The sequence below is a fragment of the Symphodus melops genome (genome assembly GCF_947650265.1).
Source record: "Symphodus melops genome assembly, chromosome: 12".
NCBI lineage: Eukaryota > Metazoa > Chordata > Actinopteri > Labriformes > Labridae > Symphodus > Symphodus melops.
This window is the reverse complement of record NC_136702.1, coordinates 2,838,933-2,855,190: the sequence shown is the minus strand read 5'-3', so window position 1 is coordinate 2,855,190 and position 16,258 is coordinate 2,838,933. Positions and strand designations below refer to the sequence as shown.

General features: G+C 41.4%; 1 protein-coding gene across 2 annotated transcripts in view; it reads right to left on the bottom strand.

Annotated features, from left to right (window-relative positions):
- Positions 1-16,258, bottom strand: part of arhgap20 (Rho GTPase activating protein 20) — a 58,270-nt gene that overhangs the window by 28,315 nt on the left and 13,697 nt on the right. Inside the window, exons 1-2 of one of the 2 annotated variants that reach the window (XM_079358137.1) lie at positions 6,187-6,479; positions 2,533-2,618 (exon numbers count right to left, since the gene is read on the bottom strand). In XM_079358137.1, coding sequence (XP_079214263.1) covers positions 2,533-2,618; positions 6,187-6,279 — 179 coding nt within the window. In that variant the 5' untranslated portion in view covers positions 6,280-6,479. Of the gene's footprint in view, positions 1-2,532; positions 2,619-6,186; positions 6,480-16,258 lie in introns of those variants that run through there. The other variant, XM_079358136.1, reaches the window with a different exon arrangement.

Here is a 16,258-nt window from a genome sequence, read left to right as displayed (position 1 = left end):
AAGACTGTAGCTGCTATATCCACTACAGTATGATCAATCACACTGTAGTTTAAAATAATGACACACTACCAATAAAAAAATAGAGATTTAAAGGCTTTGAGAAGTCGTTCCCTCAGGAAACGTTTGCTCATTGTAGCTTAGGCGAGCTAACTCAAAGCTAACCCAGCCTAGCTCTCTACACAAGGTCTCCTTGTCTGTCCCAAGAGTCCAAACCAAGGCAACGTTCAGTTTCTATGCTCTGTAGATCTGGAACAATCTCCCAGGACCCAGCAGGTCTACTGAAACGCTTCTTCAAGATCGAGGCTGAAAATACATTTTCTAACTGCACGGTTTCATAACTTTCACTCAATTTTAAAGTTCCTCTTTTAGCATGTTTTTTTTGTTTGCCTCTCATCGTGATGCTTTTGATGTCTTGTGTAAAGCACTATGAATCCCCATATTAACAACCCTTCCTTATAGGTCCTCAGATTTAAGCAGAAAATCCCCCTGACTGTCTTCTGAGTTATTAAATAAACAGAGCTTGTATCTTTCCTCCCTTTGTAATATTGCTTGAGCCAGTTATGTGCTTGGATAAAGAGCACAGTGGTGATCCAATAATGAGAACAGAGCTGCCAAGTGCTGTTGGCAGAACTGGTGTATCCATTAAAAGTGTATTTATCAGGCTTAAGGGGGGGTGTTATTGTTTTTGCACAACAGTAACTAAGCATAGAGAAGGTTAAAAAAGTCCAAAAAAAAAAAAACTTCAGTCACGTTTCTAGACAAAATATAAACGTCAGCAACATTACCTGCTGAAAGATGTCACAGTAAGCATTCACCTTTACCTACTGTGAGTTATCTGACTGCTACCATTTCACGTGACCCCCCCCCCCCCCGGTGCACCCTCATATCCACGTCCGGACTTTAATGAACACCTCAGACACGGGGGTTTCTGACCCCAGGTGACCTCAACTGCCCCTACACCTCCTGATGAGAGTCCAAAGGTTAAAGGTGACAGCTGAGAGTGTCAGGCGCTGGCTCCATAACTCCTGAGTCTTTAACACACACACGCACGCACACACTCACGCACACACACACTGCCCTGAGAGCACTGACCCATTTAACAGTGTGGAGCGTTTCCCTCGGCACTGGTCTAAATGGTTCAATTTCACAGATAAGCGTGCTGCCGCTCAGCCTGATCCCTTTTGCAAAACACTAAAAAAAGGGACACCAGCTCGCGCACACATCATAAACATGTCAGACAGTCGCACCACATCAGGTTTCATCCCCACACACACAGTGCGCTCGCATGAGAAATACATATAAAAACCTGTATTTTAAAACCTAAAGCTGCTTCCAAAAGGCAGTTTGAGGTTTTTCAGACGCCGCTACATTCCTGACGTACTCTCCTCTGATGTCTTATTTTTCTTAAAACGCAGAGTTTTAAAAGATTGAGAAGTTTTTTTTCTTCCTTTAAAGTCTCCAAAAGCTGATACTAGAAAAGAAATACAGCCAAAGCTTTTGGTAAATAAAAACCCTCCCAGAGGAGTCTGTAATGATCTATTTCCGACTCAGTAAAAGGAGGAGGAAGGGATCGTGTGTGTGCGTACGAAGGATGATGAAATGCTGATAGCTCAAGTGTTCGATCCCCCTTTCAGCCATGAATGAGTCAGGGAGGCCCACTCTGATGTTAGAGACACATTTAAGGCAAAGCAGGAGGATTATAGATAAAGCCAGTTTTTAAGTTTGTCCGCAAAACCTGCAACTTGGAGCTGACCAGAGGAAGCTCAAGCTTCCACTTCTGCTCTGAGGTTTTAACCAGCAGCCACCGAGCTTCCCTTCGTTTTTCTATTATCTGTGCGTGCAGTCACGTTCTTTTATCCCCGGCTCTGTGTCTTCTGGGGCTGGATGGCTGAGAAAACATTTGGATGCATCAAGCAGCCTTGCCTTGAAACACATAAGTGTTCGTAGGGATGTTGTGTTGCCAGCTCATTAAAGGCGTAAAGGTTTCTTTTTATGCAGATGACACTGTGTTCTATTTTGACTCCGGCGCTAACAACCAATCAAAACTCTGGAAGAACTTCCTTCAAGTGAAAACAGCCAAGTTTGAAGACATAGACTCCGACGCTAAACACGATCATCTAATCGATCTACGTAATTACACGATAGTGATAATATCCCAATAGGAGCGCAGGAGGTCAGATTTTAAACCCACAGCTGCTCCAATCAGGAGCCAAGGACTATACCTGCACCCCATGAAAAAAACGATAAACCGTCTCAAAACTTTAAAGGACCAGAAAGAAATAATAAACTTAGACATTAAAAGTAAATCCTAAGACTTCTTATTTATGAGGAATTTTTGCAGGACAACTCGTCCAGCTGGTTAAAGCTTTCTGCAGCAGCCACATCTGCTACAGCATCTACTGAGAGAAGTCATCGCTCCAAAGAGGCCAACAATGATGTCAGCCCTGCAGCAGCTCTCGTGTGCGTGTGCGTGTGCGTGTGCGTGTGTGTGTGTGTGTGTGTGTGTGTGTGTGTGTGTGTGTGAACTCATACCTAGATGTGCTTCTGGATCTGGTAAGGGCTTTGCTGATGACCAGTGAGGGAGCTGACTGTCGCCTCTGGGCCAGGGTCTTCATCTTCTGCACAGGCAAAGAGAAAGAGACAGGACGACATGTCAATAAAAGAGGTGAAATAAAGGAGTTTTTCTTGTTTGTTTTTTTTGCATTTCAGCATTCTCTCTAACTGCATTTGGATGTTCACTGAGGCTGACAAAAACAAAAGGTTCAAAGCACAAAGTCAGCACTGCTTGGTTCTGGTTTCTGGCTTTGGTCAACACAGAGAACACATAAGAGGATGGTGACTGAAAGAAAAGGAGAAGTGACAGCGGGACAGAAGGAGAAAAGGAAAAGAGGAAGTCCGATAAGTGGTTAAAGATGGCAGCTGACAGAAAAGAAAAAAGAATAGACGGAGGGATGAAGAAGGAGGTTGGAGTTGTGAAAGAAGTCGTCTGGCATTGCACAATGTCTGCAAGCCCTCATAATCACACTGTAACATGATGAATCGCACGCTCCCTCAGTGAGGTATGACAGGCATCCTGCAGCCTTTTCAGTTAAACCTAATCTATTTACAACATACTGAAAGCATGTGAGCCTTACAACATGCTAACCCCCCACTCAGGAAGACGGACACTACAGTCATTCAATCTATCATCAGAAACCAAATAGCTTCAGTTTTCAGTGACATGGGTGACATTCCTGCCATGCTGAAGGCTTGGAGGGAAGAATTGGACTCATGTTCATCATACACACACTAAAGTGAAACACCATGTGCATCATGGGACACAAGACGGAGAGCTTGGAGAAGGAAAAAGATGCATCAACTTGACATTCCTTCAAACCCGGCCTCGAGCTTTTTTGTCCTTTTTATAAAAACGTGTTCCGCTCTCCCGTCGACCTTCTGTGAGACGTTCTGATTCCAACGTACAGTTCAACCTACTGTGTGCAGTAATGACGGGTACCCCGACACTATTCACTAACATCTCTGTTATTCTAATGATTGATAATATTGTAAAGTAGCAGAAGCTTGAAAACGACATCTATTTCACAAAACAAAACTTGCCATAAATTGATGTTATTCTACTCCAAAGCTATGAAACAACTACCTGGTTGAAGTTTGTTTCCATATGGTTTGTTGAAAGCATTAAAGTTTGGACCAGAGTGACACTTTGATTTGTTTCATGCAGCAGACTGACCCAGATTAGTTTACAAAGTCAGCGATAATCCAAATTACATAAATGAATCACTTCTGTTTTTTTCACCTACAGAGTGACATGCTTGTTTCCCCTTGCTGGTGAGAGTTGATTGACAGGAAGCATGCAGCACTGACACCCAAACAATCCACTTCAACATAAAATAACAATGACTCTTATTGTGAAAGACCAAAAAACATGCTCTGATGTCTCAATTATGCAGACACCAAGTAGGATGCATGTTTCAGTTGCTTTTCAGACACAGCAAGCGGATACCGAGCACAGACTCATGATACAAAACTTAAACCAGAACTATTTGGCACGGCAACAGCATCATAACTCCCAGACACAAAATATTGGGAAATGTCTTGTTTTTTAATCTCCAAAAATTGCAAGTAAACTCCTTCAATCCATCGAGATTACGCAAATAAATCTGCAACGTTTCAAAAATGTGTTTGCACAATGTGGACAGTGTCACCTCCTCCGCTCTCTGTCTGATTGTAAGAGACGTGACGTAACTTTTGGTCTTTATAAGAAGCCAAAAGGACTTGAGAAACATCAGTATCTGCTGACCAGTGAGTTCAGATGAACCACTGCTGCTGTCTTTGCTTACGGCATCTTTGGGTTAAAAAAAAACATCTAAACATCTGTCGTCTTTTTCAAAGCTCAGGTATTTTTCGTTATTATTGATCATTAAAAAATGTAGATTGTCTCATTATAAAACAAATGATATTGGAAAGCGTTGGAGTGTATAACATGTTTGAAAATCTTAGTTGAGACCTTACACATGTTTAGCATGCATGTACCTGTCACGTATGTCAAGTGCAGCTCAAGATAAACTCTCAAACCTCTGACACAATCAACTGAAGGGAGGCATGTGGAAGCTCTACATTCACACACAGCAGAGCTGCACTCTCTCAGCTCAGTCTGACACCTCATTCCTCACAATTTACCCAAAAAAACCCACTTCCCAATCCAGACCCAAGTGCAGCAATAAAAACCAAAGCTGCAGCAACATTTTGAGGTATTTATGACACCAAAAAAAAAAACAACAAGCCAAGGTCTGGGAAGTGTTTCAATCCCTGTGAAAACATTGTGAATCCGACAGAATCTGCATACAGGGGGCCAAAAGCGATGTATCAGGTTGGAAAAATTGGATGGCAACACTTGGAACTACTGTACTGAGTTTACACAGTGAATATTTGTGGGTTGGTTTGCTTATTAAACCTCAATCACTGGGTACGAAACACTCGCCTCAGCTTTCCCTGACAGATAAAGACAACACAACGAACAGAGCAGACCTTTGTTTCATCAGAGCAGATTCATCCAAGGTTAGAACTGGGGTTCTTTTTTGCTTCTATCAAAACTCATTCTTCCACTTTTATTTCAATTGCACGCAGCTCTGTGGCAGCTCTCCACTCTGCACCTCTCACGTCGTGACAGCAGAAACATGCAGTTCCTCCTTTTAAACACGCGCTGGATGAGGGCGCTGTTTACCACCAGCTGCTGGAGAATCAGCTCTCCTGTCTTATTAGACCCAAACCGAGCCAAGGACAGAAATATGCGACCAATAACTGCAACAATGTGGAGAGCATTGGCTGGAATTTCAGGGATAAGAAACCACATTTGAATGAAATATAACGAATTAAAGTAGCTGAGTATTATCTGATCCGTTGTCTTCGCGGCAGGAATCCTGCTCTGTGTTTGCACGCTGACTCCTCTCTGTCTGATTAACTAATTATCACAATCAGCACATCACCCTCTTTGTTATTGGCTTCGTTTTGACTCCACAGCTCAAACAGATGCAGAGTTATTCAACGAAAGACTGATATGCTGGAGACAAGTAAAGCAATTTATTGTAGTTATTTTTTGGGGGAATTTGAGAAAGAATTTGAAAATAGCACAGAAGCAATCAAAAGATATGGAAGATTACAAAAAAAAAAAAAACATGCTCTCCCACATGTTTAACGCAGATAACAAAAAGATAAGTTTTCAGAAAGAGGCATTAAAAAGTGATGAGGGAAAAAAGTGAAATGGACACAAGTCAAAGAAAATTCTCGATTAATGCTTGATATATATATTTTTTAAATGATGGCGATCAAAGATCAATTCCAGAAGTGATCCCCACCTGAAGCACGCCAAAACAAAAGCAGATTTGCTCAGATCCTAAAACAAACTAACCAGGCCATCAAACAAAGACTAAATAAAAAATAATAAAGTAGAATGTTCTGGGAATGCTCAACCAATCATATCGAGTCACAATAAACTCGCTCTTATCATTTTAAACACCAGACTGACAACTCACACATAAATATAACAATACAATGAAACTCTGCAAAGGTTGTGAATTAAATCAATCATTGCACTCTTCATGAGCTCGGTGAGAAAGTCCGTGCGTAAAGACGCACAGAGTTCACATTCATCTCTCCATCACTGAGCTCCGTCAGAGTCTCTTCTACCTTTTTGTTGTCGGGGAGCGCTTTGCTGTCTCCCGTCAGAGAGTCGGACCTCTTCTGTCCCATCGTCCCCTGCTGCGGTGACATGCTTTCCATCAAGACAGTATAGATCCACGGAGACAGTATATTCCCATGATACGAGGGTAAGTTCCAAAGGTTTATCCCGCGGAGAGGAGTGCACGAGCCCGAGGAGGATCCATGATGCAGGAGAGGAGATCAAACCTGTACACTGCTTCCTCTCTGTCTCTGTCTCCAAATGTGTCTGTGTATGTCTGAGCGCACCCTGCTCTGAGCGGAGAGAGTCCGCTCTGCCTCTACTCACTCTGATGTTGTGAAGTGAGCGGGGAGGGACCACGTGATTTCCACTACGGCTTTTCAAAATAAAACTGTGTTTACGTTGACTGTTTCTAATTAGTGGAATAACATCAAACACAAAGTCATATAAAGGAAAACGATAATTAGGAATTTCATATAAAAAATAGTGTTTTAATGGTGTTACATTCTCATTGAGAAAAATAGGGTTTTTTTTCAACAGAGCAGGAAACAAATTCCTTTTTATTTACCCTCTATCTCCACTCATCATGTTTACTATGAATCTTACAAACAATATCTTACAGGTGTTATAACACCTCCTACCATTTTCCCTCATCACTATGGCACCATGCCCCCTGATGGGGAGAAACTCTGCAGGATGTACAGAGCGTCCCAGGCGGTGTGAAGGTGTGAGGAACATGATGTCCATTGTTGTTTGTGTAGGTCATTCCAGATGTGTTTGTTCACCACCTTATTTGCCTCTATGAAGGTTTATTCTCTGATTGGCCCACTGCCCAACAGAAATGTAGTTTTGCTTATGTAAATTATGTAATCTGAATTTTTTTTTTTTTATTTACCCTCTATCTCCACTCATCATGTTTACTATGAATCTTACAAACAATATCTTACAGGTGTTATACTCCTGTGAGCACATATGAAGATTTGGGGCTGGATCTCCAGCTCCTGCAGCAACTTGTCCGATGTGCCCTTGGGCAAGAAGACACTTGACCCCCCAAGTTGCTTCGTTTATGGCGTGTAACGATGCCTGTTATGATGGTCACTTTACATAGCAGCCTCTGTGAGGGGTCAAGTACCAGTGCACAGAAGGTGATCCATCCATCAAAATGAGCATGACGTCACCTTTGATTGCATGAGAACGAAAAAAATGTTAATAGCCTACTTTCATCAGTAAAAAAGAACTGAGTTTAGCATCAAAATGCAATAAAACAAATGTACAAATGTCTGTTCACTTAAATCAGTCCATCTTGTTGTGTCTTTAATTTTGAAAACAGGACTAACTTTCTCTCCTGGTCTAATCTGCATAACTTGACACAGCTCATGTTGGTTTAACTCCTGAGCTTCTCTCTGTAGTACCTACAACTTGTGTGTTGTTATTTGAAGGGCCCATCATGTGTTTTCCTTGTCTGCCCGTTGGCAACATATAGAAGCTGACTGTTCATGTATGAGAGGAAACGCGGTTTGCAGAGGGTCCAAGCCAGGTGTAAGAATGTGCACCGAGGGCCAAGAATAACATGACTGATGAGGAGGAATGTCCACACTATTTTTTCTTCTGCATAAGCATGACGCATGACACGTTTGCCTTATAGCTACAGCTACAGTAAACCTCACTGAAGGAAAACTGTGAGAGTGGGTGGGAGTGTTGACTTTTAAAAACCTGAAGGAGAAAGGAGGACGACCCACCTACATTAAAGCTGATGTTCAACCCATTTGCTGACTATGGAAACAGAACATGTGTAATTGGGATGAAATACTTGTGTTCACTATATTAAAAAAAAATGGAAACACATTTGCAAAATAAAGGCACAATACCCAAAGAGGTGACAAATGTCGAGAATTAAGGGACGACATGGACTCCATATATTCTTGATTATGGACTGACGGATACAACAGCAAATTATGACTTTTGTTCGAGCTCTAACTTTGTTTTCTTAAAAGAGATGAAGAAGACCTGAAGAAAAATTGTTTAATAAGGTTTAAATAAAATAAAAACATTAACTACTTAGCCTAACATTCAAAAGCAAAACAATGAGAAAACTTATGAAGTATCTTTTGGGGGCTAACATTTAGAAAGCTGACGGTAAGTATGCTAAATGCAGCAAATCTGATAAAAGCTAACATTTAGAAAGTTAACAGCGCCATACTGTCAGAAAGCTAATGGTTATTAAACACAGCAGAATATCTTTTTAAAGCTAACAGAGTGCTAATGGTTAGAAAGCTAACATCAGCGTATAATACAATGTGGCGTAAAAAGCAAATTTAAGACAGCAAATTGCAGTAACATAGGCTATCTTTATTTAAGGACTAGAGAGCTAACAGCAGCAAAGAATTAGAAAGCTAATGATAATTAAGGATTTAAATGTAACTAAGTGAGAAAAGGCTAACGGCAGTCGATAACATCAAATGAAGTTCTGATGTTGAGAAAGATATCTCTATAAGATTGATCACAGCACCAGACTGGTAGAAATGTTTCGAGCTCTAACGGCAGGATATGGTTTGGAAACTAGTAGTTAGAAAGCTAAATGTGGCATACCGTGAGAAAACATATACAAGAAGGCGAACGTGAGCATTAGAGCTAACGATTAGCCGTGTAAAGGCAACACAGTGTTAAAAAGGTAATGAAAGAGTAGTGTTAAAAATCTAACCATGAGCTGAAGGGAAGTAAGCATATCTTTAAACAAGACAAGCTTTTTGGACACCATCGTCTCCTCTGCACAAACACAAAGGTATGCAACAATTGTCCCATCTTATCTGTCCCCTGAAAAATGCATTGCATGGGATGATAAGAGAATTGATAAAAGCCTCTCTGACCCCTTTGATGACAGGCTGCTTGAATCAACAGCAGAGTCAAACTGTCTGCAGACAGCGTCGACATCATCCTTTCATCTATAACGTCCAGTGTGGCTGAGACTCGCATTTGTTCTTGAACTTAAAATTGCACTTCATGTTCTCTAGATTTAGGGGTGAAATGACTGCTTTTGTTTCCTGCAGTTTGTCCAGAGTCGCCCGTCTGGAGACTAGATGGAGGGTGTGTCAGAAATGTGGTTGGGAATGCCGCTGGTTGACCACGTCTGCTACTGCATGGCGCTGTTTTTGTTTCTACCTCTTCATTGTTCCACTCTGTCACTGGAAGACGCTGGCTTGCATCAATAAAAAGTTTTTTTCTCTCTGTATCCACAGCAAAGCAACACATCTCTTCACGATAACCAAAAATAAGACATTTCTTCAACCCAAAAAGCCCCAAAAAGGCCACACACCTCCTCGATTCTCAGACAGCAGCGCTAGGAAGAATTAACTAAACGTAATAACACAAGGATTTTAAATTCATTTTACTTCAATTTACAGGTAGTTTATATTTACATCTCCAAGATGAATTAAAGAGGTTGGATTATTTTTCCACTTTTTGCGTTAACATCAGAACAGCATACAATTTGGGGAAATAAATGTTTCTCTATTTAACCATATTTTTTGTTTTAATTTACAATTGTGCACTTACTTGTTGTAGTACAGCGGCTAGGTGCATGTGTTTATATTTGTATTCATGTGGCTGCTGATTGGATACAACCTCAGACACATTTTCACACTGCTTTGGGTAAATATGCCGATCATCCAGCATTCCCAGATTAAATCTTGCTTGTGTTTTCAAACGTTTAAAAGTACATGCAAGATTTAATCTGGGAATGCAAAATGGAAAGGAAGCAACAGGTATTTCTTGCAATACTTTTTTTTTCTTTGTATGTTTTGTTGTAACTTGGTTCTTTCTTTTAAATAACGTATTAATTGATTGATTCAGTGACTTCACGCCAGGAAGGAACAGGAGGCCGGATCTCCCTTCAAATGCATGACAGAAAATCAATATCTGTCCTCATGCATTTCATCTCACATTTCCTACAAAATCTTTCTGATAAAAAATGTTTTTGTCACATCTTAAGAGTCGGACAATGAAAAGGAAGACGGAGAATATGAACCTGGATGTTAAACAGTCGCTTCTAGAGCTAGAAGATGAGCTGCAGAGAGTCCTGAGGCCTGACAGGAGCTTATTCTTCCATTTGCAGGGTTTCACTTTGCTTAGTAAACAAATGATGGAAAGCATCTTCGTATACACACGAGCTGATTATCTATTTTAAGACAGCTCCACTTTTCCCTGCCTCCTCCTTTGAAAAACAAACACACGTTAAGAGAGTTTGAAGAGCGACCACAAAGACATGATGAGTAGTTTTGGATATTTGAGACGGACTGATGACGGGAAGTTAGGAGCGAGCGATGTGTGACGGATAACAGAGAAGCTTCATGCAGACGGTGAGTTTCGGAGGCCTCCTCTGCCACCACCGCTGTCGCCACGGCTGCTACTTTAAGAAGCCAGACTTCTCCGTTTCCTGCCAAAAATAAAAGACCCACTGTTTCCTCTTTTCCCTGAGCAGCAGAGGTTTCTGGGTGACAAATGTTTGAGGTACGGCTGCAATTCTGGAAAAAATGACTTGTGGTTGGGAAATACTTTTGGAAATTAATTGCAAGGCAAACGTTGGCAACATGTGTGAAGTTGTGTAAGACTGTAGTTTGTGGTTACTCCTGTAGAGAAAAATGTACTTTTCATTAACTGTCCTTTTCTCTCTGCTCCATCTTTATTTTTTTAATGCATCAATTCAATCTTCAGCAGTATTTATTCAAGCAATGGTATAGAGCAGCTGAGCCAAGCAGAAGCTACAGCTGCTGATAGGCAATGCATCCTGGTACATGTAGGCGCTGTCACCAGGCCTTTGCATGCAGTAGAGCTCAGCTTTCTTTGTCTTTATGAAGCAAACATTTTGTTATTCATCACTCAAAGTGATTTTATTGACCATAAACACTCATTTGAAAACACTCACGATGTGGGAAACTTCTGTGTTAAAATCTTTTATGCAAAAGAAATGTGGTGCAGACTTTTGACCTTTTTTGAATCCAACAAATTCATATCACTATTTAGGCAAGAAAAGGCCGTTTTATTTGCAAAGCACTTTTCCACTACAAGGCTATTCAATGTCCTTTACATAAGAACGATTAAGCACTCTGAATTGCAAACATTTAGAGTATTGTGTTCCATAAATGAGGGGATCCTGCAAAGAATAGAAAGTGAGTATTTGCCCTCATTCCGCCCCTCGTTTGTTTACTCGTCAGGGATTTACGGATCCATCCTTTAGGCTCTCCGAGTCAAACATCAGGGTAAGTTACACAGAACGAGAAGGCGGAAATTTAAGCATCACTCTGCTACACAGTCAGTGCGTCTCTGCCTCGCTCAGTTTGTCTAAACATTGCGGAAGAGGAGGATCAGGTGGTGGAGACGTGTGGAGGAGACAGACGGAGGTGAGGCAGACGGAGAGAGAGAGCCTGCGGTGAGAGGGAGGGACTCAGGTGGAGGAGAGGGAGGGAAGACATCCAGAAAACACTGTGTGTGACGATGGAAATATGTCAAATGTCAAAGTGCCCGACTGTCTGCGTTTCTTCACATACAGGCTCCCCTTAAACATCATGATTTCCGGAGAATTGTAAAATGCATGTTTATTTTCGTTGTTTAAGCCAAATTGGAAAGGTTTCATTTTTTCTGTTTGATTTATTCAGGTTTTAACTACTTAATCACAACCAGGGCTTCTTAATTAGATCCTTGTGACTTAAAGGACGCTAATTCTGGGAAAGTTTATGCGACCTGTCATCCAGTTTTGTAAGAAAGCTCAGCCAAAGTTATTTCCAGTAACTGTAATTCGAAATTCTATTGTCCTGCTTCTCTTCTTTTTATGGAAAAAAAAAGGAGCTGAGTTTCCTGAAAATGCTTACGTTCAGCTAATTTGTTTTGGAAGTGTAATTGGTTTCTCTGAGAATGTTTTAAAGAAATCCAGGACGTGTGAAAGCCAAAAGAAATAGTAGGAAGACATTCGAGGTCAGGGTGGATGGTCATAAAGGAACTGATACAAAGCGCTGCATTGATTTAATCCAACAAAAGGTACAGGCTGAAGACTGGTTTTGGGTCGATGCAATTTATAATTTCAGCAATGTCAACACATGAAATGTTGTTGTACTCAGAGCTGTGCTCATACGAGTCCTGAACTGAAACAGAAACATCTTGTGTGAAATCACCTCAAGCAGAAATGAAACCGAATTTTCATCTTTTCAGCACCGAAACCACCTGCTCATGCCAGAGGAACATCATGTGCGTACATGTGAGATATTTTTGCATCGGGTGAAGTGAGCCTGTAAGTCTCAACATGGCCAACATGTTCACGTTGTCATAAGCCCCACCCGTCTGAGACAGACTGACAGAAAAACAAACAGACAGGCGATCATCAGTCAGTCAGACAGAGAGATACTGAGACAGAAATCGGAGAAACAGACGGTCTGAGCCTCGCTGTTGGCCCGTTACATCTGCTCCCCTGGTGGGCACACACACACACACACACACACACACACACACACGCGAGACCCCTCCTCCACCTTTCGGACCCTCTAACCCTGTTAATCTGATTAGCTCAGTCTCCCTACAGTGAGGGATGCTTTACTGACACACAGCGACGTGCGTGATTGTGCTTCATCGTTGTTGTTGTTGTTGTTGTTGTTGTTGTGTCTCGACGCAGCAGTGTGTGTCTGTGCTATGCTGTTCATTTGGGTTAAATATGAAATTACAGTCACAAATCTTAACAAGTTTTTTCGCTTTGATATGATCCATTTGAACGATTTGAACACATAATCAAAGACAAAGAAAACAACAAAACTCAGTCCTTTGGATCTTCCCCTCTGTGATGAAGACTTGGGTCTTCTTGCCTTGTGTTTGTTGGTGTGCGTGTTTGTGTCTGGGTGTTTATTTGTGTGTGTGTGTGTGTGTGTGTGTGTGTGTGTAGTCATTCAATAGATGCAGCGGGACAGGTTGGGTTATTTCCTCGGGGTGGGGGGGGGGGGGGAGGGGGAGGTCAGGTCGTGCTGGTGTCAGCAGCAGGTTCAACCCAACAGGGTTTCCACATCAGAGCAGCAGGGGTTCTATGCAAGCATGAGAGTTTGAATTAACCAATTAGACAGCAGAAAAAACCATTGCTGCCGTTGTCAGTGAACACTAACATCCAATTGGAGGAGTTTATTTAATAACAGTTTAAATAGATATTCAAGCGTGAAAATAAACCAAATAAAAGTGTAAAGCTCACACGGTCTTCCTCCACCACATTCCCACTAAAGAGTTAAAGTGAGGCAGCAGAAGTTACGTGGGTCGTCAGGAGTGTAACTAACACCTCACTACAAAGCGTGAGGACAAAGACACGTTTTTCAAGATTTGCATACCCGTGACCTGACCTGACAGGAGGCAGGAAACTCCACATATGTGGACTGTTTCTGCCGGGTATGTGATGGATCACTTTAAGATGCAATGCAGGTAAGAAAGTGAGACGTCAGGTGGTTAACTCTGCTCAAGTCTGCTTTAGGTAAGATATGTTAGGACACTATAAAAGCCTTGTAATCGTCGGGTTTAAAGGACCTCTGGACTCCACGATGTACTCCATCCCCTTTTGTTAATTCCCAGTGGGAAAGGCAGGTGTCCATTATCTTTATCCATATTCATCTTTTTGGGCGACTGTGGCTCAGTGGTGAAGTTGGTCGTGTCTCAACTGGAATGTTTGAGCTTTACTCCCCAGCTCCTGCACGCTCATGTCAAAGTGTCCTTTAGCCAGAAGCTGAAGCCCAAATATCTCCCGCGGCTGCATCGAGCACTTTGCCACTCTTTCTTTTTTCATTTGTTTGGGATTCTATCTTACGACGAACTCTGCTGCTTTATCTGCCACTTCGACAACGTTTCCTCCTCTAGCCTCAGGAGAACACATGAGCAACCCCATCAGGAGGATTTCAGGGGCATTCCTTGTGAAATTCTCCAGAAATGTTTCGGCACGTACGAGTACAACTTCTCACACTTCCTGCCAGACTCGCAGTCCTGCAGGCTGACTCTCATGACCCCGTCGGCGAAACAGTGACATCGCCAAACAAAGGTCAACTTTCTAATTGTCTTTCTCTCAAACAGGAATCAGTCTCGTTTGAACCTCCACGAGCGTTTCAACACTTTAAGACCTCTCTGCAGCTACATGAACAAAGCAACACATACTTTGTTGTTTGATTGTTAGCACGTTACAGATGTTTTACTGATGACGTTCTCCGTTTCATCTGTGACTGACAAAATGTTTGTATTGACCGGCGCTCAATGTAAGACAGATTTGTTGATGTAATCACGCTGCCAGGAAATATTTGCATTCACATTCATCTTTGAATGATTTGGCTGAAGTTCTGAGAGTTTTTTTTTTTTAAATAAAACATCAAGGGGAAAAAAGTCGCGTCAGCATCCATCCACTTTTTTGACTTCTAAAGGTCCTCGGGTCACTTTTAAATCATTGGAGCAGCATTTTTAAGAGGACAGAAAAAAATGTGTTAATGTGTGTTCTTAACTACAAAGCAGTCACGTTTTTCCACCGCAACCAAGTCAGGCCTGAAATGTCAGCGACAGCTTGCAGCGAGGATTGCTCTCTGACAGTTTGACCTCCTGTGGTGGATTGGTGGGCGGTCAGAGGCGGCGTGCAGGAGCTCGTCCTGCCACATTTCTACTGTAGCTTCTCTGATGCAACCTCTGAATTTTAGCCTGTGGAAGGATAATATACTGCTGAACAAAGATGTGCATGATGAAGCCTTTATGGAGCCTGTTATGTAACGACGACCCAAAATGTTATTTTGCCTGCCCCATAATGTAATAACTGCAAAAAGTTATCACGTCTTGGGCTCAGCATTTTGTTACATAATCGACCAGTTATTACGTTTCGGGAGTTGTTAACTTGTCTTTTATAAAATTTATCACAAAGGCTCGATGTTACATTTCAGGCTCTAACATGTGTCAACAGGAAACTGCTGAAATGATCATCGTTAATCATCATCCATGAGGGTGAAGTCAGAGTGAAAAATGAGATCATTATCAGGAGTTTTTGAGGAGTTTTCTGCAAGTGTGAAAGCCCTACGTGACTATTATCAGGTCGGCCTTTGGTTAATAACAAGTGTTTTAATTTTCATAATAATAATAAATTTTATTTGTAAGCGCTTTTACAGGAGCTCAAAGGCACTTTACATGTAAAAATCACAGTATACAGTTAAAAACAGTAAAAAAAAACAGTAAAAAACATTAAAAGACAGAGAAACAGAAAGAGAAGAGCTGCGGGTCACCGTATTGGAAAAGCTGACTCCACCAAACTTAAGATCTAATAGGTAAAGAGGTGACTCGATAACCACTGGGTGTAAAAAAAAAAATCAAAAATCGTGTCTAGTACAGTTATGACCAATAAAGAGATGAACTATAGAGAAACAATGTGTTTTGAACCAGACTGTACATATGATTGTTTCTGCTGTAAAAGCTGACATTTTATAAAAGGCTCTTTTGGAGCCGGCCTCAAGTGGACACTGTGGGAATTGCAGGTTAATGCATTTCTGCACTGGCTTCATTTTAAAACACCAGATGTTGCTGCTTTTTTTTTTTTCAAACAAGAGATGAGATGTTTTAGGTCAGAACTATTATTAATATTTCATTCATCATCAACGTTTATGTAATCAGTTAAAGCGGCCTCTGACCAGACAAAGGCTGCTGATATATGCTCATATCCGGTCCATCAGTTAAGCCCTCAGAGGGGGGTTTAAACCTCTGACCTCATCAGACCTGGCAACACAATGTCTGACAGCTTGACAAGGTAGAGCAGATAATCAGACTGTTAGAAAACATCACCTCACTATAGTGTAGAAGGATCATTTTTAGTAACACTTTCATGTTTAGACTGGAGGGAAATGTCTCGCTCTCACAACGACGAAAACACAACGTTCATCATTAAACAGGCTGGGTCAAGAATATGACGCTATGTCACAATCAATATGAATGAACACAGGCGTGATCACGGCTGAAGCTACTGAACTTCAGCAGGTACAAAAAAAAACACCTTAAAAAAAGGGTCTGAAGAAAGAAACAGTCAACTCTTAATAAAGCAACAAACAC